General features: G+C 44.7%; 3 protein-coding genes and 2 long non-coding RNA genes across 14 annotated transcripts in view; 3 read left to right on the top strand and 2 right to left on the bottom strand.

Annotated features, from left to right (window-relative positions):
- Positions 1-38: 38 nt before the first annotated feature.
- On the bottom strand, positions 39-15,141 carry LOC100740373 (serine/threonine-protein phosphatase 6 regulatory ankyrin repeat subunit A). Of its 8 annotated transcripts, none has more exons than XM_024365142.2 (16): positions 15,016-15,141; positions 13,450-14,651; positions 13,262-13,363; positions 12,185-12,286; positions 11,990-12,106; positions 11,193-11,393; positions 10,724-11,107; positions 10,308-10,628; positions 9,014-10,241; positions 8,618-8,793; positions 8,107-8,535; positions 6,807-7,830; positions 982-1,109; positions 755-903; positions 497-629; positions 39-435 (listed from the first exon to the last, which is right to left on the bottom strand). In XM_024365142.2, the coding sequence occupies exons 2-16, from the start codon at positions 13,777-13,779 to the stop codon at positions 223-225; spliced, it is 5,037 nt and encodes a 1,678-aa protein (XP_024220910.1). In that variant the 5' UTR covers positions 13,780-14,651; positions 15,016-15,141; the 3' UTR covers positions 39-222. The 8 variants fall into 8 exon arrangements, with proteins under 8 accessions (XP_024220910.1, XP_024220911.1, XP_033174812.1 ...); XM_033318921.1 differs by lacking the exons at positions 39-435; positions 497-629; positions 755-903; positions 982-1,109 and adding exons at positions 1,905-2,546; positions 2,753-3,020; positions 6,253-6,369 and having other exon boundaries at positions 13,450-14,133; positions 14,241-14,651; XM_024365140.2 differs by lacking the exons at positions 39-435; positions 497-629; positions 755-903; positions 982-1,109 and adding exons at positions 1,905-2,546; positions 2,753-3,020; positions 6,253-6,369 and having other exon boundaries at positions 13,450-14,449; positions 14,527-14,651.
- On the top strand, positions 2,733-4,203 carry LOC117151257. Of its 2 annotated transcripts, none has more exons than XR_004461038.1 (3): positions 2,733-2,823; positions 3,799-3,996; positions 4,063-4,203. It is a non-coding gene; the product is annotated as an uncharacterized LOC117151257 (long non-coding RNA). The 2 variants fall into 2 exon arrangements; XR_004461039.1 differs by lacking the exon at positions 2,733-2,823 and adding an exon at positions 2,990-3,101.
- On the top strand, positions 4,676-11,992 carry LOC105680281. Its single transcript, XR_001102007.3, has 5 exons — positions 4,676-5,578; positions 5,675-5,907; positions 10,985-11,146; positions 11,210-11,380; positions 11,471-11,992. It is a non-coding gene; the product is annotated as an uncharacterized LOC105680281 (long non-coding RNA).
- LOC100747755 (medium-chain acyl-CoA ligase ACSF2, mitochondrial) lies at positions 14,839-19,669 on the top strand. Of its 2 annotated transcripts, none has more exons than XM_033318924.1 (8): positions 14,839-15,224; positions 15,315-15,615; positions 16,866-17,049; positions 17,136-17,345; positions 17,868-18,002; positions 18,584-18,697; positions 18,782-19,018; positions 19,078-19,669. In XM_033318924.1, the coding sequence occupies exons 1-8, from the start codon at positions 15,125-15,127 to the stop codon at positions 19,405-19,407; spliced, it is 1,611 nt and encodes a 536-aa protein (XP_033174815.1). In that variant the 5' UTR covers positions 14,839-15,124; the 3' UTR covers positions 19,408-19,669. The 2 variants fall into 2 exon arrangements, with proteins under 2 accessions (XP_033174815.1, XP_003486710.2); XM_003486662.4 differs by having other exon boundaries at positions 14,840-15,224; positions 15,315-15,840.
- A 112-nt stretch (positions 19,670-19,781) lies between these two features.
- Positions 19,782-23,164, bottom strand: part of LOC112212182 — a 78,249-nt gene continuing 74,866 nt past the window's right edge. Inside the window, exon 3 of the mRNA XM_024365167.2 lies at positions 19,782-20,465. Within this exon, the coding sequence (XP_024220935.1) occupies positions 20,216-20,465 (250 nt within the window). The 3' untranslated portion in view covers positions 19,782-20,215. The remainder of the gene's footprint in view (positions 20,466-23,164) is intronic.

Here is a 23,164-nt window from a genome sequence, read left to right as displayed (position 1 = left end):
AAAGAAATTATATTTCATAAAAATGCTTTACTTAACACTCATTTAAAACCTTTAGATAATTTTTACATTTTTTTACTAGTGATACAGAAATATTTTTCTTTATATTTAATGGTCAAGATAAAAGGGATATCAAATATGTAGAAGATACAAAGATCGTGTGTGAGAAAATGGCGAATCTACGGTGTATATATGTAAGTATCAGGAAACTACACATAAAATCATTCAACGGTTCGTATTAGTCGTAGACGGCTTTTCTGGAAGAGGTTTTTCGATTTCGTTACCAAATCGCATTCTATATTTTTGTCTTACGAAATCCCATTTGACGGCATTTTCAATTCTTATGGAATCTTTCAAAGATAATTGATTTTCCAATGGACTTGATTGAAGTAATGGAAAGTTAATGACGTCACGCTGCTGAGATAATACTCCATTGTCCTAAGCGAAAAGAGAAATTTGTTGCTATTTATTACTTATTTACTATCGACCTTTGACTTACCTGAATAAATGTATGTCCCGTAAATAGGTGCATTACACCAGTTTTACGTTCGCCGCTTCGATTTTTACACGCTCTTCCAATATATGAAATCCAGGAAGTAACGAGATTCAACGGCGAAGGTGCAGTACGTGTTCTTAAAAAGTTACATTTACAGTAAAACATTTTGACGTATTAGTTGTAAATGTGCTTTTCGCTTTTCTTTACAACATGGAAGTTTGTTTTTGACATGTATAGGTATATTTTTTGCGAGTTACTTACTTTTGCATTTTACGAATAAGTTTGCTCAATCCATATTTCCATTCGATATCGCTTTGCGACTGAATACTTTGATATGTGTCGGACATCATCGCGATTAATAGATTGATTAGTACAATAACACTAACCAACATATATAGAGAGAAAGATATCTGTCAGAATACGAGAGCATTGAAGGTCAATCCTTGAGGTACGAATCGTGCACGAGTAGTTGTGAATATTAGTCTGACCTTAAAGAAATATATTGTCCAATTTGGTTGCATTTTTCGTTTTAATGATATCGTGAAGTCATCCGTATCCTTTTGGCCAAAAATAGCGAAGAAAAGATTTTCCGTAATATCGATGGGATTCACTTTCACTGAAAGAATGTATTCAAGCATCTAAAATTGTCAAAGGTATTCCTAGAGGAACGCAAAGATCATTCTTACATTGCGTCTTCAATTACGTGATTCATTTTGCGTGAATTTGCACTTTAATCGTTGCGCCCCAATTGCTAAATTTAATGACATTGATTGAAAGAAAGGGATATATACAGCATGAAATGCGAAACATGCGATGGAGATGAAAAGATAATATAGGTAGGATAAGAGTAGTTATCACATTGGAAAAGGAGCATAATTTAAATGATCATTAATGAAATTGGAATATTTTAGACGACATATGAATGAATATTCGCTCGTTAGATCGATTTCAAGACATCGTGATATCTCGTGCGAGTGATCCTAATCGATGAAGATCGATAATCGGTGTGTCATGATCATGTTATGATTTGATTGAGAACTAATCGAACGGCAGACGGTCGATGCACCAATTTCGCGATACGATCGAATTTTGGAAATACGCATTCGATTGTATTAGTCTGTAAGCATGGTGATATTCGGCTAATGAGCATGCACGCATGCACTCAGTAACATTTCATTAACGCAGTGGAATTAGTTTATCGATTTGTTAGTGTGACAATTAAAGAGCAAGGCAATACGAGTGACCATACATATAGATGGACTAACCATTAAAGATACGTTAAGTTCCTATGCATTGTTGCTATACAGCATCATTCCTTTGGTAGTCTTCTCTAAAACATGATCGAGGCGGTAATCGTTGCATCGATGCGAGGGAGGGTAAAAGGTCCGCGAATAATAGTAGAATCACAGAATGATCCGATTAATTTGGATGTTTATTTTAATGAGAAAGTACGTATGAGACGAAACTGTACACATCAATTAAACGAAACGATATAACGTCGTTTTACTATAGTAATCCAAAACCAGGAGGACAAGTTCAATTAGGTTCAACTTTAACCAATATATCGATTGCAAATAATCAATCGATTCAAGGAATAGAAGTAAGTGTAGTTTGGCTTCCTGCCACGGGAACACCGGCCAACGAACTTTCCAGAACAGTCGGTAGGGATTCATGATCGGTAGATTCTTTCGATTCTTCGACATGTTTCTCAATATTTTCACCATAAAGATCACGATACTTGTGTCGGACCGCTTCCCAATCAACAACGTTATCGATTCTGACAACGTTACTGAATGATAATTGGCTACCAAGAGGACTCAGGTGAACAACCGATAAAGCAACGCTATCCTTGTGAGCCACCTGTGCTTTTTTCACTTTGGACAACCACTTGGCGCCCATTCTGGACCGCGCTGAAAGCGCATCGGTTCTTTGCAATCCCATCAAGCGGACAAGAGAAGGTCGTTGCTTTTTTGCAGCCCGCTTTTTGCAGAGTTTGTACAAATATGCCATCCAGGTGGTAAGGAGATTCAGTGGCGATGGCGCTGTGCTTGTCCTGCACATCGATAAACGTATCTAATCAATTAGAATTTCCGCGACCGTTCGAACGAACGTGTCTCGTTCAAATTGCGCGAGCATACAACGGCGTTTCTTATCGCATCGGAAATCGATATCGGTTCTATCTCGATTTCGATTGTCAAAGGGTACGCTACAGGAGAGCTCGACATTTCTTATCAATGAGCAACGATTATAATTCCTTACCTGTGCATATTTCTAACAAGCTTACTCAATCCGTATTTCCATTCGATGTCGGACTGAGCTTGTATCCGTTGGTAAGTGTCACTCATCATGGCAATTAGCAGATTAATCAGCACAACCACCGAAACCAGCATATAAATACCAAAGGTGAGCTTGAAGAGAACTTTGGTCCACTCGGGCTGCGTTTTTTCGACCTTGAATTGTTCGTGGGTCGTCTGACCGAAGATGGCGAAGAACAATAACTCAACGGCCAATACGGGACTCATCCTGACTGGAAATACGTGGGAACGATACGTCTCGTGAAAACTCTGTGTACCGCGATAGATTTTATGTTCTTCAATCTGTTTGTGAAGTACGTACGTATGTACATGTTGTGTATATCTGTATGCGTGTTAGTACGTGCATGTTTTTCTTTTTTTTTTTGTTGACCTCGACGTTTTTAAGATAGTGTCACTATAGCTAAACGCTAAGTCGTAGTAGAACGCGTTATTCTACTAACTTCTTAAACTAAGGGATGCGTTTATAAGGATGAACTCAGATCGCTCTAGACGAGCAATCATCTACAAATCCTACCATAGGAAGGAACCAAAGGTAGTTCTAGTGCACTCCAGAAGTAGGATAGCCATGCTGGGTTAAATGTTTACAGACGCACGATATCATAATCGTACTTCTCTATTTCGTGTTCGCGGGACTACTTACGTAAATTCCGAAACGATAGCATGTTGATTATATCTCGCGAATAGCCGGTCGACCTTCAAAAGGTGATATGAATCCAACTACGAGTTGTTACCTAGAATATTTTGATGTCGTAGCTATTTTCAATGCGGTATTAGCGCGACGAGAACTCGTATACGGCATTGCGTCCGGTAAAATCAAATTCGCAATCATCGAATCGAACTTGTGTATTTTTCCGAGGCGAAAAATCAGCTTCCTCTAGATAGGTGGCGTCATTGTTGTTGGTACCATGGAGGAGTTAGAAACCGTCGGTACGTTTTCATCCTCTTTCTCGTCATCCTCGTTTTTGGTATCCTTGTCTGCTTCTTTTTCAGGCTCGTTCCCGGACAGAGCTAAATATTTCTTACGGATCGAATCCCAATCGACTACGCTTTCGAGTCTTGTAGCACTATTGAAAGACAATTGACTTCCAAGAGGACTCAAGTGCACCACGGACAAGGTTACACTGTCTTTCGGTCTGACTTGACCTTTCTTCACTTTGGCCAGCCACTTCGCGCCCATCTTCGATCTAGGTGAGAGACGAGCAGCTCGCTGAAGTCCCATCATGTGGACTAAAGAGGGACGTTTTCGTTTTGCAGCGTGTTGCCTGCACACTTTGATGAAATACACGATCCAAGTAGTGAGCAAGTTAAGAGGCGATGGGGCGGTGGTCGTTCTGCAACACGGAATCGTGTGTCCAGCCTATCCCACAGATTCGTTTCACGAAAAAGAACTACACGGTGACGGAACATGCGGCGCGGAGGCGGTTCAATGCGGGAAACTGACAGCGAAAACTAGCAGTGGAGTAGCAGACTTTTTTCGGGGAATACGTATTGCTTCCTTAGCACAAGAAACGGAAATAGGCGGGTATTTATGTTCTGAACGCGGGTCTGAGAAATCCAATTGGTCTTGTATACGAAACACGTTTGCCGGCTTACCTGTGCATATTTCGGATCAGTTTACTGAGTCCGTATTTCCACTCAATGTCCGATTGCGCCTGTATCCGCTGGTAGGTGTCGCTCATCATGGCGATCAGTAGATTAATTAATACAACTACTGAGACCAACATGTATACGCCAAAGGTCAACTTGAACAGGACCGAGGTCCACTGCGGCTGATTAGTCTCGACCTTCAGTTCGCCGTGGGTCGTTTGGCCAAAGACGGCGAAGAACAGATACTCGAAGGCGAGTACAGGATTCATCTTTACTGGAATTCGAGGCACATACGTTTCTTGATTTGTCTTTTTTTTTGTGTTTTCTCTCGTGACTGTTGCTTCGTGCCTTTAGGCGGCTACTGGTGGACTCGCTATGTATGGATGCGGGTGTGGTATATCATACGTACATTAGAACGAACGAACGATCGAACGAACAATGAATGTACGAACATGCTCATGCTAATACAGATTGGCCATGCTTGCGAATAACGTTGAATGCATGCCGGACGTTCCGTGAGCTTCAATCGATCCACGCTATGTAATTATTCGGTGTCGTTTAACTTTCAAGGTGGTATACCTGTTATTATTATTTCTATTCCGTTCGCATTTTTGTTTTCTTTTGTGTTAAGACGCAAGAATTTGCGATAGCAAATTCGTGGGATGTATCGAGGATCTACAAAGGCAAGTGTATTTTATCGATCATCAGAATGTGCGGGCTTTCCGCATGTTCTTCTTTCTACCGGGTTCTCGGAATTCACGAGGTTCACAATTGATTCGTTTGTTTTGGACGATGAGATGCAGCATGCAGACGGCGCGGCGAGCATTCTTTTTCTCTTTTTGTCTTGATCTTGCGGCGACGTAGCCGCACGAGCGAACACGTACGTAGAAAGAGAACTATTTACCGTGCGCATGCAAGGAAAAATCGGACGCTTCGTTGCTCCCCAAGATCGTGAGGAAGTACACGTAAAGCGGCCGCGACTTTAAACGAAGAGAGGGATTCGAAGGAGAAAAGGAGGACGTCTCGAGGACGAGAGGAGGGATAGGGAAGTCTAAAACGGATATTGAGTCGAGGCGGTTTCCGGCAGTTAGAGACAGTCACAGAAAAAAATGGAGAAGTGCGCGCATCGGGTGGCACATCGGGATCGAACGTCTGGATGTGGACCAACCCGACGCTTTTCGAGGTCGTAATTCGACTTGGTCGATTAGTGACATACAAAACACGCATTGCGCAAGACTCGAATAGCACGAAAAAGATAACATTACTTTTGTATGTTTAGAGAAATGCGTACGATGCACAATAGAGGCTGTGGAGAAACGCGCGCTCGATTGGCGCCTCCGTGAAATAAGGAAGAAACCGGCGGTGGTCGCCAATCCACTCGGTGGGACGCTAAGATCTCGAGATCGGAACCGAGATCGAGCTGTAGACACCGAGTAGCTGCGATTCGGACTCGCGACCAGGCAATTAGGATTTGGGAAAAGCATCAACATCCTTTTGTCTTTCGTGTTGTACGTGAGTATGAACATGTTTCAGGAATTTATGGCATTGATCGTCATAGAGAAAAATAAAGGAAACTGGACATAGTGCGGAGTTGTCCCGGATATTCGTCACAAGCCCGAATCACAGCACAGGTTACAGCGGAATGAGAAACATTTCTCGCAATGTTACAAATATTTATGTTAATTGGAATCAGGCAGCAGTCCCAGCAGGCAACACACATCGGGCAAACGCACAATGCAGACGGTACGACACCAAGAAGAATCGTGTCCTGCATTCCGTTGTGCACGTGTCATTGCCATTCAATTCACGTTCCGTTCTGGTTCTCGTTAACGTTCTCAATCGGCTTTCAAAACTTACTATTTCGGGAGCTATCGTCACAACACTCAGGTGGTTTTGTCTTGTAACGGAGGTGTCGACGAGGAGGCGCCGTCGATGGCGTCTCCATCATCCATTCCGTAACATTGGCCAACAAATCTATCATTGCAATTTATCCGATTATGCGTTTGTCTCGAGGCAACTAGGCTGTTCTATGGTATAGTCGGGACAACGATAGGTTTTAGTCTTCGTCTTCGAAATTATTAAATCATCGGAGGCCTGCGAGGCATCGCGATGGACAAGGAATGATTCGTCATTCACTGCCATTGATTAATTCGAACGATTTCGAATATCGAATACTACCTTTTCAGGGGATGAGAAGCATCGAGTACGCGTGTTTTTATTCGTGTATCCGCGTATCGCATGTTCGCGGTCCCATCGACCGCGCCGCCTATCTTTTTTTTCATAGAGTGGCTGCGATCGTATATCCGAGGAATAAGACGGGGGTAAAAATTAGGAGGTAATTTCTCTCTCCCTTTCTCTCTCTCTGCTACATTCTAGAAAAGATCACGGCTAATCATGTGCGTCGAACTTACCGTCGTAGAAGGCGCCCTTTTTCTTTTTGTCCTCGCGCATGTCTTGAGTCGATTGATTCTTGAAGGCTTGGTTCAGCGCAACGAAGTGCATCGAGAAACCAAACACAAAGATGGCTAACACAGCAAGAAATCTGGCGAGATCCTTCATCAGGTTTCCGATGATGATCGCCCATGGTCCAAAGAGATGGTGAAACGAGAGGAAGTCGAGGATTTGCACACAAGCCAGCAAGAAGCTCAGAGCGAATAGTTGATTCCTGAGGTAGAGCAGGGTTGGCCAGTACTGTCGTTGAACTAGCACGAAGCCCATAAGATGGAACGCTACTCCACAGATGCCGAACAATAGCACCGCCAATTTGATCCAGCCTAGTCCGCTCTTGTCGCTAGGATTAGTCAGCTCGAAGAGCAAAAGTCCAGACAGCATCACGAGAAGACACCATTCGTACCAGTACGGTAATAGACTCGGTCTTACCACCGGATATATAGGAATTATACCGACCAGTAAAAGGAAGACCATCAGATATATGTGAGACGTGAGGTACGACATGAATTTTATGATGGGAACGTTATTGTACTTGTGACCGAGCGGAAGAGCGAACACCACCCATACTGGCGGACAGATGAGGAATGCGACGAATAGAAGAATCGTCCTGAAGGCGTTCCAATTCAAGCTGCCCTGCCACAGTTCTTGAAGATATCGTTGTACCACCGTATGCGCAATCACCTCCTTCTGCTCGTTCTCGATCAGAACGTCCAAGAATTCCACGTTTCTGCGATCCATCGAGGTAAGAATTCTTCCAGCCGAGTCGGCGCCTGCGGCTAGAGCTAACAATTCCGTGGCCATCGCTTCGCATTGTTTGCCGGCGGCTATCAAGTCTTTAGCTCTCTCCTTCTCTTTCTCCGACAATTTCATGTAGATATTGGAGAGCTTTGCTGCCGTGTCTACTGGTGCCGGCGATACCAGCACGAATTCCTCGATCGGTTTATTGTTGTGGCTCTTACTGCAGACCATCATATTATAGACGAACTGAAAAATCAACGAGTTCGAATCGATCAAGTGCATCACGAACGAAATCAACCATCAGGGGAGCAAAGTGAAAAGTTGGGAATCGCGTGCTTGTTATTTGACGTCGACACTCGCCAAAATTTATTGGTTCGACCGAGCAATGATCATTGTTCGCGTTAAAAGTTTCGAAATTCCGTGCTGTGCCAATTGCGTTGTCGAAGCTCGAGTTTCAAGAGAAAAGAAATTACACGAAAAAGAAAAAAGTCACGGAGAGAAGCAGTGGCGATTATAGCTTACCCTCTTATCCTCCATCAGAGCGTATGTATCGTGCTCCTTCTCCATGAGATACTTGAGCACGTCGTTGTGACCCTCTGAAGCGGCGAACCAAATCGGCGCGCTTCCGAGATTAGTTTCACTTTTCGGTGAGGCTCCGCTTTCGACTAGCAATTTAACAACATCAAGATAACCGGCGCGAGCGGCGCAATGCAACGGCGTCCAGCCATTTTTATCAGTCGCGTTTATTTCTGCTCCCTGACCGAGCAGAACTTCCACCATTTGATAGTGACCGTGAGTCGCGGCGATGTGCAGACCAGTTTTACCGTATCGGTCTGAGCTATGTAACAATTCTGCCGATCTGCTCAACAGAAGGCCCACCACCGTAATGTGACCTCCGAAACAGGCCAAATGGAGGGGATTAAAGCCGTTTTCCGTGGTCGCTGCCTCCACCTTAGGCAATGATTTGGCATCAGCTCATCGCCATTAAAAAGTCCGTATACTGTTTCTTTTTTTTTTTTTTTCGTTTGGATACCTGTACGCCAGCCGAGTTTAACAGCAGTCGTACGACGTTTTCGTTTCCGGAGTAAGCAGCCAAGTGTAAAGGTGTCATTCCGGATTCGCTTCCTAATTCTCCTACCAGAGAGCCACCAGTTGGGGGATCGGATTTCACCGTTCCAGGTACGTTGGTTAAGAGTTCCCGCACGGTATCTGAACGAAAAATACATTGTTTTACTGTCTTACAGGGTAAAGTCTAACGCGGGAAAGCCTCCAAGCGACATCTCCGCTTTGTAATAAGCGTGGTTACTATCTCTGAAGCTCGACAAGCCTAGTGTTAGAATACATTGTTTATATTAATATCGTTGTTAAGAAACGAAGATTATGCTTGGGATGCTTCTCTCCTAAGATACAATCGGTGGAATAAGCTTACCGGCTTGACCGAAGTACGCGGCAACATGAAGGGCAGTAACCCCAAGCTTCTTACTGGATATACGAAGAGATTGAGAAGATCTCATCACTTCCAATACCTGACCATGTCCGTGTTGTGCGGCCAAATGGACCGCGGTGAATCCCGCTCGATTCTCATCGGCACAAGAAGCACCTGCTCTGACTAACGCTTTAACAACCTCGGCATGTCCTCCTTCGGCCGCCAGCTGAAGAGGAGTCGCTTCGGTTAACTTGTTTCTTGCAGAGATGACACCTTGCCGATCGAATTTCATCAGCTCTTCGATCACGCGCACGCTGCCCTGCATCGCCGCTATGTGGGCGCATGTGTTCCCATCTTTGGTACATGCCATCACTAAGCTGGGATGTCTTTGAAGGAATAGCTGGGCCACCTCCGCATAGTTGTTCATCGCTGCAGCATGAATCGGTTTCTGACCTTGATCGTCGGTCGCGTCTATACTTGCCCCGAGTTCGAGTAGAAGCTTGCACACTTCCAATTGGCCAGCACCAGCTGCCAAATGAAGGGGTGTCTGTTTTCTCAGCGTAAGAACGTCTATCGCAGCCCCGTGGTCCTGCACAAGGAACTTGACGAGATGCGAGTAGCCGTTCATCGCTGCTAAGTGCAATGCTGTTCTACCGACTCTGGACTTGGAGTTTATGAATGCTTTGTTCGCCAACAACGCATCGCAGACTTGTAAGTAGCCGTGCTCGGCAGCCAGGTGAAGCGCGGACCTACCCTCCAGGTCAAATACGTCTACTCTCGCGTGATTCGCCAGTAACGTGGTCACTAGCTCCATGTGACCGCGATGGGCAGCGATTAGCAACGGGGTCCAACCGACAGCGCTTTGACGATTTAACGCTTTCTGTACTTCCGTGGCTGACATACCACTTATCATCTCTGTTAGAACTTCGTTGTTTCCAGCTAACGCGCAGTGATGGAACGCTGATTCTTGAGCTTGCTTTGTTTGGAGTGAAACGTCTGCTCCACCTTCCAGAAGAGCTCGAATAACTGCGCGGTCGTCACCAGGTATTTCAACTTCCGACGGTTCGATCTGAGCGGCGTAATGTAATGCACTCGCTCCTTCGTTTGTTAAACTGTTGACGTAGGCCGTCGCTGTTTCCGGACCCTTTCTTTCCTTCACAAACTCGATCAAGTGACGCACGACGTCGGCTTTGCATCCTCTACATGCCAAGTGAAGTGGCGTTTCTCCGTTCTATCGAAATGCGTTCCGTCGTAACATAGAGAAAGGAAGTGACAGATAGAAGAGGAAAAATCATACCTTCGACTTGTACATAGGATCCCCGCCATCCTCCAGAAGAAGCAATAACGTCGTCAAATTGCCATGGCTCGCCGCTACGTGCACAGGTGTTTGACCGTCGTCGGTAGTCAAATTTGGCCCTGCACCAGATTTCAGTAACATCAGCGCACATCTGTCGCCGTCAGGCACTCTGGCTGCTATGTGAAGAGGCGTTTCCCGAAGTTTTCCTCCTCGAACGTGAACTTCGGCCCCGTAACCTAACAGAGTCTCTACTACCGCAGGTTTTGCATTTTCCACGGCTATATGCAGCGCAGTGTAATTGTCGTTCGTAGTTGCGTCCACCTATGCGACAAAGAATGTTCAAACAACTAATTTAAACGAGTTCTCTTCCAAGATTAATCGAACAAAACTATATTTGTGAGTTTCCATTCTAATACCTTTTCACCTCGTTGTAGGAGAGTGCTTATGATGCCAACATGACCGTACTTGGCTGCCGTGTGAATTGATCTGGCGCCACGTTTATTTGGCATGTGCAAGTAGACGCCCTTCTTGAAGAGCATCGTCGCGCATTCCGAGTGACCGTTCAATGACGCTATATGCATCAGTGTTGATCCGTCCTTTGTCCTCTCAAATATGCTGGCTTTGAATTTATCAGCCAGCAACTCAATAATAGAAGCATGCCCGTTTTCTGCTGCTAGATGCATCGGAGTACGATCCTGATGATCAGTGATGGAGGCTGACGCTCTGACACCGTAAAAGTACTTGACGAGGGTTTCGTCACCCTCAGCGCTCGCTATATGTAATGCAGTTTGTCCATCACCCTGGAAGAATATTCGCATTCAAAGGACGTTTCTTTAAAGGTATGCAACATTTCCGCAATTCCGAGATCCTAGGATTTTCTCATACGTTTTGCATATCCACAGTCGCCCCGTAGTCCACCAATATTCGCACCATATCGATGTCCCGTCTCCTAGCCGCCAGATGAAGGGCTGAGTCACCTGTAGTGGTAGTGGCACGGAGCTGATCCGGTGCCTGTTGAGCCAACAATTCCCTGCACATCGATTGATTTCCAGCTTCCACCGCCAAGAGCAAAGGTATCTTTCCTTTCTACAATACATTATGGTGATGCAAGGACAGTGTTTTCGAAACAATTTCTTATAGACTACGGTCCATTTTTGCTTTAGTATCGGGAGACATTAGACGGCTGGTCAGATCGATTTTCGCGAGGAAAGAAAAACGAATCCGCTATACGATTTCCATAAATAGTCACATTCGTATGTAGACGTAAATATCGACGTTGGGGAGCAGTTTCTCTTAGAATCGCATAATCTCGCTCGTTTACGAGACAAAGAACGAAGGAACATTAAGAGGCTGGTAAGTGTGCGTGCGAGAAAGAAGGGGAAATAGATGGAAATGTGCCGAAGGGTGGTAGAAGAAGAAAAAGTAGAAGAAACGAGCTAGAGGAGAATTATGACAGCTGTTCGGTACCAGGCCGCGATAGTCCTGGGCCATCATTCGTGTCACGCGAGAAACGTGAACGAGAATTGGGAGCGATGCGCGATAGAAATCGCGCAAAAACTGTTAATTCGATCAAGGAACGCCTGACACAAAGCTGCCACGTTTGATGCTTACAAGAGGTAGTTAAATTACTTAAGCGGTAAAAGAATCGGATTCTAATGATTTCTTCGACGCATACTACTTACCCCATCAACTTTCAATCTAATGTCCCGGCCGGCGGCGGCCAATAACGCTCGTAAAATTGAAGTCGCAGTACCTGTTTGTCTGGACGCGACCAAATGTACAGCTGTTTGTTGCCTCGGCTATACTCGGATAATAAAAGAGATATCACATATTTTGAACAGTTAATGAGCTGAAAAAGAGAAAAGAAAAGTTCATACTCCTCCAGTGGCATAAGGATCGACGCCCCGCTTTGACAGTAATAATTTGACGACATCCTCTCTCGAATACATAGCCGCGATGTGAAGAGCATTGTAATTGTCCTACGAAAGACGAAGACGGATTTTGTTAACGCAATTTTTAGGTTATGTATGATCGACGTGAAGATTTCATCTTCCTGCCATAGTTACTTCCGCTCGATTGAATCGAATAGCTCCAACTAGCTATGGTAGATGGAAATAAATCGTAAGACCCAGCGAGATTCGCCGGGTCAAGTGGCTAGTATGGAAACCGGGTTATAAATCGCATTTTGCCGCACCCAGAATAAAACGAATGGTTTATCGCCGATCGATTTGAAAATGACGTCGAACCGACGCGTTGGGTGGGGCTAGAAAACCCGATCTCTGCGATTAGCTATTACTTAAAGTTAATGAAGGGGCGCACCTAAGTTTTTTCGCAAAATTCTTGGAGATTCTAGGAACTTGCGTAATCGCGGAAATACCCACGGAAAGGGTCACGATTGCCTAGTAGGTTTATAATCTGCTAGGAGCTTTAGGATTGGTCAACCGTGGACGTAGCCGCATAAGCATGACTACCGCGAAGAAACGCGCCGATAAAATCTGGAAGGTGCCTAATCATCTCCTAGAATCGAGCTACTTTTTCGCCCTACTCACTCGTCGGCCTACTTGCTTGCTTACTTTCTAACCTCCGTAAACCCCTTGGCCTTGGCCCTCCTTCACGCGATCTTACCCTCCTTCACTCGACTTAACAGGGATTACAAGCAGATCGTTAATTATACACGTTCCATGGTCTCCACTGGCTATGATCATGCAGTCATTCAAATAGTACGTGTCGCAGCCACGCAACGCGACCGGGAACTTGTTCAAAAACCAGTATCGCCACAATTAAGACGATTAGATTTTAACGCGAAAACGCTTATCACCGCCCGTGAAATGTGGAGCGGTCTCAAAAGCAACTAAAATATTCTGCGAATCTACCAGTTGTATTTTACTCGTTAAAGCACGCCAGGGAGAGCTACCAAATTTCTTGAAATACTTCGAATTTCTTGGAATACTTGCGCTGTTCCTGGCACCTACGTCCGCTCCCAATTCAATCATTCGGTCGAGCAATCCCGTGCGATTGTCTTTTACTGCGTACATCAATGGTGTCATGCCCGTTGCCTGAAAATTAAAAATATATATCGAGCAGTGATTGAGATAGAGGCAACGAGCTATTTTGTTAGCGAGAATTTTCTTTTTTGACTAACCGGGTCCATGATACTAGCGAGAGGAAGAAGGGGACCATCCTCTCCGACGCTCTGTACCGCCTTCTCCAGAGATTTGAGCAGCTGGTCCACCGGTGCCCATTCTCCACGCGCGGCAAGCCCGAGGAGCTTTTGTGCGGCTTCCCTGCTGGTTGCTCCTGCCGATCCAGGTTTGCTTCCAGGTTGTGTCCCATCCGCGCTTGTTCCTCCACCGGTACTTCCCGTCGAGGCTGATCCTCCGGTCTCATCTTTGCTTACTGGGCTTTCCTCTTTGCTGGAGGGATTCTTTTTTTCGTCCTTCCCACCCGATGTCTTTTTACTGTTACTGCTCATGGTACTCCGTACGATCTCTCATCGTAGTCAACCGACATGTTTCACGCTTGAACGGCGACTTCGTTTGTCACTTAAAAATCTATATCTCCACTGTTTTTAGTTTTGTTGTATTTAACTCTTAACGTTTATAAACCATTATACTGATAAATTGTTACGTTGTTTCCGATATTTTCTAAGAGTCGATAGTGAAATAAAAAAAGAACCAATGGTAGAGTTGGATGTTGGACGAGCGATTTAGTTGGTCGGACGCGTGCTAACGCCGCGTTTATCCTGGCGGTTCTGAAGACATTACGTGGCTCGCGAAGGGTAGCCTTCCCTCGACCCTCTCGCTGCTCGGGCAGGATCGACCAATCACTGTCACGGTAGTGCGGGAATCCACAGGGTAACGGTACACACCAGCAAAGAACAACTCGATTCAACCGGGTTGCACGGACGCGTATAACGTTGCCTAACTGGCTCACCCGCTAGCTACCGTAGCCCTCGCCCCGTTGGATGCTTAGAAAATGCGGTAAACCGGTGGTGAACTCGGTGGTGGTAGCAGCGGCAGCAGTGGTGGTTCGGAGAGCCGAGAAACCTATCACGAGAGTGGGGAGCAGAAGGTGGAACGGTGGTGCCATGGTCGACGTCGACACGCGACTTCCGGCGCGGAGCCAGCAGGCACGCCATCCGTCTATGTGGAGTCCTTCGATCTTAGATTTTAACCACTGCTATCCTCCTTACTGCAACCGATTTACTTTTCTTACATACCTTTCATTTTTTCACTTGAACATATATTTTTTCTTTTGCGTTCATATCTCAACATTCCAATGGAGGAGCTTGATCGACGTTTCAAATAAACCATGTGTGTCCTTGTCGTATCTTTCATCATGTTCCTTACAAACATAAATTAAATTTAATATGACTTACAAAACATGCTATAGACCTTTAAATGAAGATACAGATATATGTATACATGTATACCGCCTTATTGTAGAGTGAGGTAACTGCACTTGGTAATTCAATCGGGACTCGTTTATACATATGTATGTAGTATGTAACACAGTATGTACACCATTATGTAATTGAATCATGCAAGATATCTTCGTTGCCTTAAAAAAAAAAGGTGATTAGTACAGTATCATAAGTCAAGTGCACAAAAGCGTCAAGATTAACGTTAATGGACTTTGGTATTTTGAATAGTTAACAGCATGTATGCGGTTGAGGATAAAGCGATAAACATATAGAGATAAATATTACCTATACGTAGTTAAAATGTTCCAACGTAGTTCGTCTTGAAGGAAGGCTCTCAGTGTTATCTCAGCAGCCGTAAAGTGCGTATCGATTTGGAAAGCTATAAATTGAAGAAATGTTTCGTTTTTCTATTACAAGGAATTCGTTTTTCTTCCCAGCTACTAGTTACCGCGTATATTACAAAAATGTTGCTAATGTGAAACATTCATTGCTTGGTGAGTAACAAGATATTTATCAAAAATATATATAATTGACACGAAAGAAAAACAAATCATCTAAGCGTATTTATCAAACGTTTTATGTAGTAGATCTTCGAAGTTCTTGGAAATTACGTAACATGTCGAGTCAACGGTTATTTCAAGATAAGCCGGCACACATGCTACAGCATGGGAGTGTACCATTGATCGACGAACCCATAGGAAAATTAATCGGAACGGCTGCAGAAAGGTGGCCTGATCGAGAGTGTGTGGTGTCTCTACATCAGAATATACGATTGACGTTTTCCGATGTCATTCGGCGTGCCGATCGTTTGGCTGCCGGTTTAATGAAATTGGGTATGAAGCGCGGCGATCGTCTCGGACTATGGGGTCCCAACGATGTCGAATGGTTAATTACCTACATGTGTGCCAGCAGAGCGGGTTTCATTCTTGTTGCTATCAATCCTAACTATCAAATGGATGAGCTCACCCACTGTATACAAAAGGTCGGCGTAAAGGCTGTGATATCACCTGACAATTTTAAAACACAGGATTATCCACGCATGCTACTTCAAGCCCAGCAAATGTGTCCTACTTTGGAACACATAATTATCTATTCGAAGGATCACGTAACGTAAGGAAATGTTCGGTCAACGTCTAACATGGTTGTCTACACTTCCTAAGTTCTAATCATGAGATGAATATTCTTCTGAGGCGACGCGTGTGACTCTATCTCTTGCGAATGATATATTCGAGTTTCCTTTGAATTTCGTCTAATTTAAGCGAGGGAATGGACAATGTGCAATAACTCTTGATATCCGGCAACGACGGGTCGATAAAGGGACAAGTTGGACGCGACGAAGTATACGTAAATCCTTTGTTCTTAGGAAACGCGATCGGATCGAGTCGTTAGCGGCGGTCGACAAGCATCCCTCCGAGGTAAATTCGTCGCGGTTGGTCATTCCTGGTGATAAGTAGACGCGGACGAGGTCGAACAGGGGTGCAATTTTAACGTATTCTCGCACTCGCTCTCGTGCGATCTGTTAATTCATGAATATCGCGTGTAGTAAAACGCGGCAACAATCGACGTACAGTCCCTATTCGATTTAGTTGTTGGAATAATCGCTAGGTCAGACTACGTATACCGTGGCATATAAACAATTCGTATGTGCCACGCGACACGGTTATCCCTTTTGTTTTCATTTCGTTGATTCGAATCGCATCTCATGGGCGAGATATTCGATCAAACGTCTAACGAACCGCAAACCGATAATCATTCGGCCGAACGAGCGGAAACGAATTAACCCAAACGCTTGGTAATTTCCTAAATGCGCGACCTCGAGTCCCTCCTCCCGTGATTTCAAGCCACAATCAGGCCAGTCGTACCGATTGACAATCCGATTGATAGTTTTGCGTCGCCCTTGCACGGTCGATCTATTTTCAATTGTGTCTCGTAACTTTCAAAGTTTTGTCTGATCATCCAGTGGATTTGATTAATAATCTCTTTCCGTGAAAAGGAATCACTGACGAGCAATTAGGTTAATGGTCAGTCGCTGCTTTGTAGTCTATTACGCACACTTCGATTCCGTTTCTAACATGCATTACCACCTTGTCGCGATCGATCGATGGATCGGTTAACGCGTTTCTAAATTGTTGTAGTGGAACTCGCCGCTTTATCGATGTGGAGGAGCTCGCAACCAGAATCGAGACGCGGTGGATCGCGGCAGAGCAGGACCAGATATCTTGTCATGATGGTAGTAATATACAATTTACTTCAGGAACCACTGGCAGACCAAAAGCCACGTTGATATCACATAGGTCTGTGATGAACAACTCGAAACAGGTATAATACTCTATCGCCAGCAATTATCTCAATGATGTCTGATCGAATCTTTATCGCAGTATCTTTCTTGGACTTCAATCGTTTAGGCTGCCGTAAAAACAGAGTTAACCGTCGACCACAAGGTTTGCCTAAACGTTCCATTCTTTCATGTGTTTGGCATTATTAAAGGATTGATGTGTATGCTTCACGCGGGTATCACGCTCGTGTTACCAGCTCGTTCATTTAATCCTGTGAAATCATTGGAGGCGATAGTACGTGAGAAGTGCAATGTCGTTTACGGAACTCCAACAATGTGGGTAAGGAAATGATTCGAAAGTTTCATATGATAAATGAATAAAATTTTCATTTGTTCGTTGTAAATAAGTATTAGTGTTGTATATTGTTATTTACGATCAATCTATTTAAGATCAATCTATTGGACGTTCAACAAAGCAATTATCTCAATGATGTCTGATCGAATCTTTATCGCAGTATCTTTCTTGGACTTCAATCGTTTAGGCTGCCGTAAAAACAGAGTTAACCGTCGACCACAAGGTTTGCCTAAACGTTCCATTCTTTCATGTGTTTGGCATTATTAAAGGATTGATGTGTATGCTTCACGCGGGTATCACGCTCGTGTTACCAGCTCGTTCATTTAATCCTGTGAAATCATTGGAGGCGATAGTACGTGAGAAGTGCAATGTCGTTTACGGAACTCCAACAATGTGGGTAAGGAAATGATTCGAAAGTTTCATATGATAAATGAATAAAATTTTCATTTGTTCGTTGTAAATAAGTATTAGTGTTGTATATTGTTATTTACGATCAATCTATTTAAGATCAATCTATTGGACGTTCAACAACGACTTCACCCGCCACCAATAACTTTAGCCTGTGGCGTCACCGGTGGTGCTCCTGCGTCGCCGGAGCTTTTCAAAAAAATAAGAAAATGCTTCCATTTTGACAACATGAAGGTAGGGATCAGATGTGATAAGAAAAATGTAGAGTCACGAGCGTAGAATCATGTTATCATAATATTAACATTTTGATCGTTACTTTTTTAACCGTTTGAACGAGCACTTGCGAGCGCGCCTTTATGTCAAAGTAATCATGTTTGCGACCGTATAGTTGAACAGTTCACTATGTCCGCCGTAAAAATCGAGCATGTACGTATAACGTACATGATCTTAATTGTAAAAAATAATCGTCAGTTGGATTTCCTTCGATAGATACAATTTTCAAAATTCATACGAACGTTGGTAGGATATAGGAATGGACGAAGGTCGTCGACACGACGACAGGGTTGTACTTAATTCGGCCCGACATAACGCGTCGCGTTTCCCGCGTTATCTATGCACATATCTTGCACGGGCAACTCCTCGGTTCGTATGCATAAATACGATTCTGCGAGGAGAAATATCGTTTCTTGGCCTCGATCAATAACGTTCTCTTTCGTGAAATCGGGTTCCGAGGTTCCTCGTACGTCGTGAATCGCTGATATTCGCCATATTCTCTCTTTCAAACTTACGAATTACTGATTCGCCATGTTTGACAGACGATATACGGGCTGACGGAGACAACGGCGGTCATCTTTCAGACGCTGCCCAACGAAAATAACGAATTGACAGAGAATACAGTAGGCCATTTGGCCGATCACGTTGAAGCTATGGTAACCAAAAAATCATACGAAATTCGGTATTTGTTATTTACGAAGTAAATCTTTTTTTAATTAAATTTTGTCTCTATTGAAAAGGTCGTCGATGAGAATGGGAACGCAGTGCCATTCGGTACTTCCGGAGAACTTTGGATTCGGGGTTACTGCACCATGATGAAATATTGGAACGACAATGAGGCAACCGAGAAGACTCTTACCAAAGATGGATGGTTAATGACTGGCGATCAATTCGTCTTAAGATCGGATGGTTATGGACAGATAGTCGGGAGACTGAAAGACATGATAATTCGGGGAGGAGAGAACATTTTCCCAAAAGTATGTGTACATACCAGTCATTATGTTTAATTTTGTTTATTTGCCAAATCGTGTTCTAGGAGGTCGAGGATGTATTGATGACACACCCTCTGGTGGCTGAGGCACAAGTTATAGGCGCCTACGATAAAGTGTACGGGGAGCAGGTATGCGCCTGCGTGCGTCTTCAAGAGGGCGCGAGTCTTGGAAGAGAAGAATTGAGAGAATATTGTAAGGGTCGCATGGCGCCTTTTAAGATACCACGTTACATAGAATTCGTAATGGAATATTCGAAAACAGCTAGTGGGAAGATACAGAAATATAAACTGAAACAACAAATGGAAAGCAAAGGGGTAATTCCCACTAATTCGGACGAGAATATTACCGTCCCTCTTGGTAAAAATGAAAAATAATTTATTAATTCCGTTTAATTTAAGTAATGTTTAATTTAATAATTTTTAATAAAATTTTTGTTTAATGATATTATTATCTTTTAAGAAGATGAAAAAGTAAACGCGACATAATTCGGTGAGATAGGTTCGTCTTGGTAGAGGACGCCACACGTTCATTTGCCAAGTTCGTTTGCCTACGAACTCGGTAATGTAGAAAACTATTCCAAGTGCGGTCATATAATATTTACCATCAATCCAGAGAAATACATATGTTAGTACATCAGTATACGTATTTTGTTCGAGTGAAGTTAGTATTGTTAGTATTCTTTTCTATGCAATAACTTTTATAGAAGCAATTTCAGGAAAGATGAGCGAGAAAAGAATACAAATGCGCATTGATCTTAGAAAATTAGCAACTTTATTTCGAAAGGTTAACTTGCGGACCAGATAATCATCAAGCGGTAACATGATATCCAGGATCTCTTATTCGGATTCACATTTTCAACGACAGCACGTGTCAGGGCTGTTTTTACGCTTACGCAAAGCCTGGTGCTTGCCAACTGTCGCCGCGAAAAACGGGGATCGGTGATCGATGACATCGGCACTATACCAGGAAGCGAAGGATAATGACGCGTGGCGTCGAAAAAAGAAAGGAAGCCTTGGAACGTGGAGATACGAAGCAGAGAACCGGTAAAGAGGAGCGAAGTCGAGCAAGAAGAGGAATGAGAAAAAGAAGGAGATAAGGAGGTGGAGAAGAAAGAAGCCATCGAAATCCATGGATTCGAGAAGGGCACGTGTTTCAGGTGGCGTCTAATTGAGGATGGATGCCTCAGGCAACGAGTCTCGCTTCTCCAAGACTGGAAGACTTGGAAGAGGCGTGCATTACTGCGGCAGATGGTGGTCGTGATTGCAGCTGCTCCGCAACGAACACCTGCCGTTTTCTCCGTCTATCGAGATGGACGAAATCACTGTCCAGCCTCCTCCTACCCTCCTTTTTCTCCAACTTCGAGTTTGTCTTTCTCCAGTTTCCTCCGTTTTCTTCTTCTTCTATTGCTATCAGGTAAGAGAGTACATTTTGTCTGAAAAGAAACAAATGAAAATAGATATTAGATATCGATCGTTGTTTACTGGAACCTCTCGCGGCAATACGAATGTTTCCTCTTTCTCAGTGTAAAGTGTCTTATCTAGCTGGAGAGAAAGTGATTTTTGTCACGTAGAATTATTAAAGAGAAACGTTTTTTAAATATCACTGTCGTAAACGGGGCAGCAAAAACCGGTCGCAGATGGGTTGTAGTTGGATCGTCTAAGGAGTAGGAATTAATTCTGGCGAGTGGCCAGAATGTACGGACACAGGACACGAAACACGGTTGGCGAAAGGATAGAGGCGAAAGGATGATACTGGCATCGAAGTAAATTCAGCCGAGACAGATTCACGCGGAAAATTGTGCGCGAAAATTGGTGCACCGTGTACCGGCTCGACAGCCGGAATAGACGAGCGTGACCACGATTTCTCCTGTCGGGGAAAGGAGCTAACGAGCTGTCAAGTGTCACCCGAATCGAGTCCGTTCCGAGTCACCGATAAACGTCGATGCAGCGTCGCCATGGTGGTTCCTCTCCTTTGGCAGATGGTCCGCCTTTCCTTTATCGCCCGAGCTGTACTTCGTGAGACAGGTCGAAATTTCTTTCGAGCTGGGGATATAATCGATTCGTCTTTCGTCGTGGCTCGATTTCCGTCAGAGGTTGACGACGCGTAGTGAACAATGAAAGACCGGTGACGGGATATGAAAATGAGGGGAATAGGGTGGAGAGACAAAGATCGAGAGATAAGGGTAAAGGACAGGTGGTGCGATCGGATGGAGAGGAATAAGAATGGAAGAAATTCCAGAGTAGTAGGCGGAGAATGGCGGTAAATTAAATACGGCAGCACCCCGGAGGGGGTTCGTTTAATCGCTTAATCGAGACTCCAGAAATGCTCGCAGTGAACGGAGGCTCGCGCGCTTTTCGTTTCGTCTCGATGAAAGCTCTCGAAAGGGTCGGCAATTACTTAAAAACGAAGTTGTGCACCATCATCGCCGCCGTTTTCTTTCTCGCTCATCGAGCTGCGTCTTCCACGTTCCCGCCTCCTTTTATCTCGTCCACTTCTACGGTTGCTTTTACACGGTTTTTCACCAAGCTATATCCACGAGAAAGCCGCCTGGAAAAAGGTGGTCGCGACGCAACTGCCAACCGGATGGACCGTCCTCTATTCGGATAACGACAGCAATATCCAAATAGTAAAACGAATGGTAGCCGACTCGAGGGCACGGCAAACACTCGAATAGTGGCTGGATCGATGAAAGGTACGCGAATCGCGGCAACCGGCGTAATAAAAGAGTCCGACCGCGTAAACGTAATCCACCTCCTTCCCCTCGAGCCCCCACCGGCTACTAACCAGTCTCGTTCGCTTCCCTGAATTCTTTGCGTTTCGAAAGCCACGCGAACACGAACGTTGTAGTTATTCGAAATTTCAAACTCTTCTGTGAATGACGTGGCGAAATACCGCTACGGACCGAAAATCGGTGGGTTTTTTTCACGTGTGACGTAACAGGCGACTCGATATGGCACCTTGTAAGATGACACGTCACATGGAAGGAAGCGCAGTTGCTCAGTGAACGAGCTAAGAGAATCAGTTGCGACGCTCGCGGTTGTCGTTGTTCATCCTTTCAGGTCGTCCTCGACTTCCGCCTGGAGAACGAGAGAATGGACCGGAGTGTCAGCAAGAACGGAGAAAGCTATGAGTAATAAGGAGGTCCCCGGCGAGACGGAAGAATATTTCGTCTCAGTCGCGACACGTAGACCATGGTAGACGCGTAGACACGTAGCGTTTGCGGGAATCGAGGTTACGCGGCTTCGAGCAAGTCGCCGATCGATATTCTTATTCCGACTACGATCTCGATGTTTGAACGCTACTCGACCGCGTCTACCCGTTTCGGCTGGTCCTCGGAAGATGATCGTACGGGTCGAAGAAGAACGAAGGAGGAGACGCGATGAGGCGAATTGCACGTCCAGAAAATAGGCAACAATGATTCCTTAGCCGACGTAAGAGCACGTTTTTGCGAAACGATCGTCGAGAAGGGGACGAAGAGATGATCGTGGAAAAGAGAATGAACGAAACATAGGCGGCCAGATGGAATCGCTGCCGCGCAGCGAATCTCGGTTCCGCGTCTTTTTACCTAGCAAAAAGTCCTGGAAGAAGCTTAATGGAGCGTCTCTCGAGCAGCGGGACGATCCGTAGACGAGAAGAGCTCACGAGTTTTTCTCGCCTTCCGAATCGCAAGGCTATACGCTGCTACGGAAATCCCGCGAGAAGGGTCCAAGATTATCGCATTCCCATAGAATGAACGAGAATTCCCTCGGCGAAGAGAAAGAAACGCACCGGAAACGGAGACAAAAGGAAAACGCTCGGCTTGTTTCAACATGAACGAGGGAAACGTTGTCCTTGAGGAATTCGTCAGATGGGAGAGACACGAGTGGTGACGAATCCTTACTTCCGCTCCTTCACCTACGTCCAGAAACAGGTTTACGAAACACGACGAAACCACGCGCTTAGGCACTTTTATCGCAACGAAAAGTAAAATATCGATGAAAATATATCGATCAAACGGAATCAAAAGCATCTTTCGAACATCCGGACGATATATTATATCCAACGGGAGTGCTTCTGGCACTGTCGAGCCAGCTGTATATATACACACGGAGGAGAGGAGGGGGGAGAGAGAGAGAGAGAGAGAGAGAGAGA

This window comes from Bombus impatiens, unplaced genomic scaffold, assembly GCF_000188095.3.
Source record: "Bombus impatiens unplaced genomic scaffold, BIMP_2.2 scf_0129, whole genome shotgun sequence".
Taxonomy (NCBI): domain Eukaryota; kingdom Metazoa; phylum Arthropoda; class Insecta; order Hymenoptera; family Apidae; genus Bombus; species Bombus impatiens.
The sequence above is the reverse complement of the archived record's forward strand: the minus strand, read 5'-3'. Positions and strand labels throughout refer to the sequence as shown.

Coding starts and splice junctions, on each gene's coding strand:
- LOC100740373 (XM_024365139.2), bottom strand. CDS start 13,779: ATGAGCAGTAACAGTAAAAAGACATCGGGTGGGAAGGACGAAAAAAAG. Junction 13,364..13,449: donor TCGCTAGTATCATGGACCCG/GTTAGTCAAAAA, acceptor TTTAATTTTCAG/GCAACGGGCATGACACCATT. Junction 2,547..2,752: donor CTTGTTAGAAATATGCACAG/GTAAGGAATTAT, acceptor ATCGATGTGCAG/GACAAGCACAGCGCCATCGC.
- LOC100747755 (XM_003486662.4), top strand. CDS start 15,125: ATGTTTCGTTTTTCTATTACAAGGAATTCGTTTTTCTTCCCAGCTACT. Junction 15,841..16,865: donor TATTCGAAGGATCACGTAAC/GTAAGGAAATGT, acceptor AAATTGTTGTAG/TGGAACTCGCCGCTTTATCG. Junction 19,019..19,077: donor GAGAGAACATTTTCCCAAAA/GTATGTGTACAT, acceptor ATCGTGTTCTAG/GAGGTCGAGGATGTATTGAT.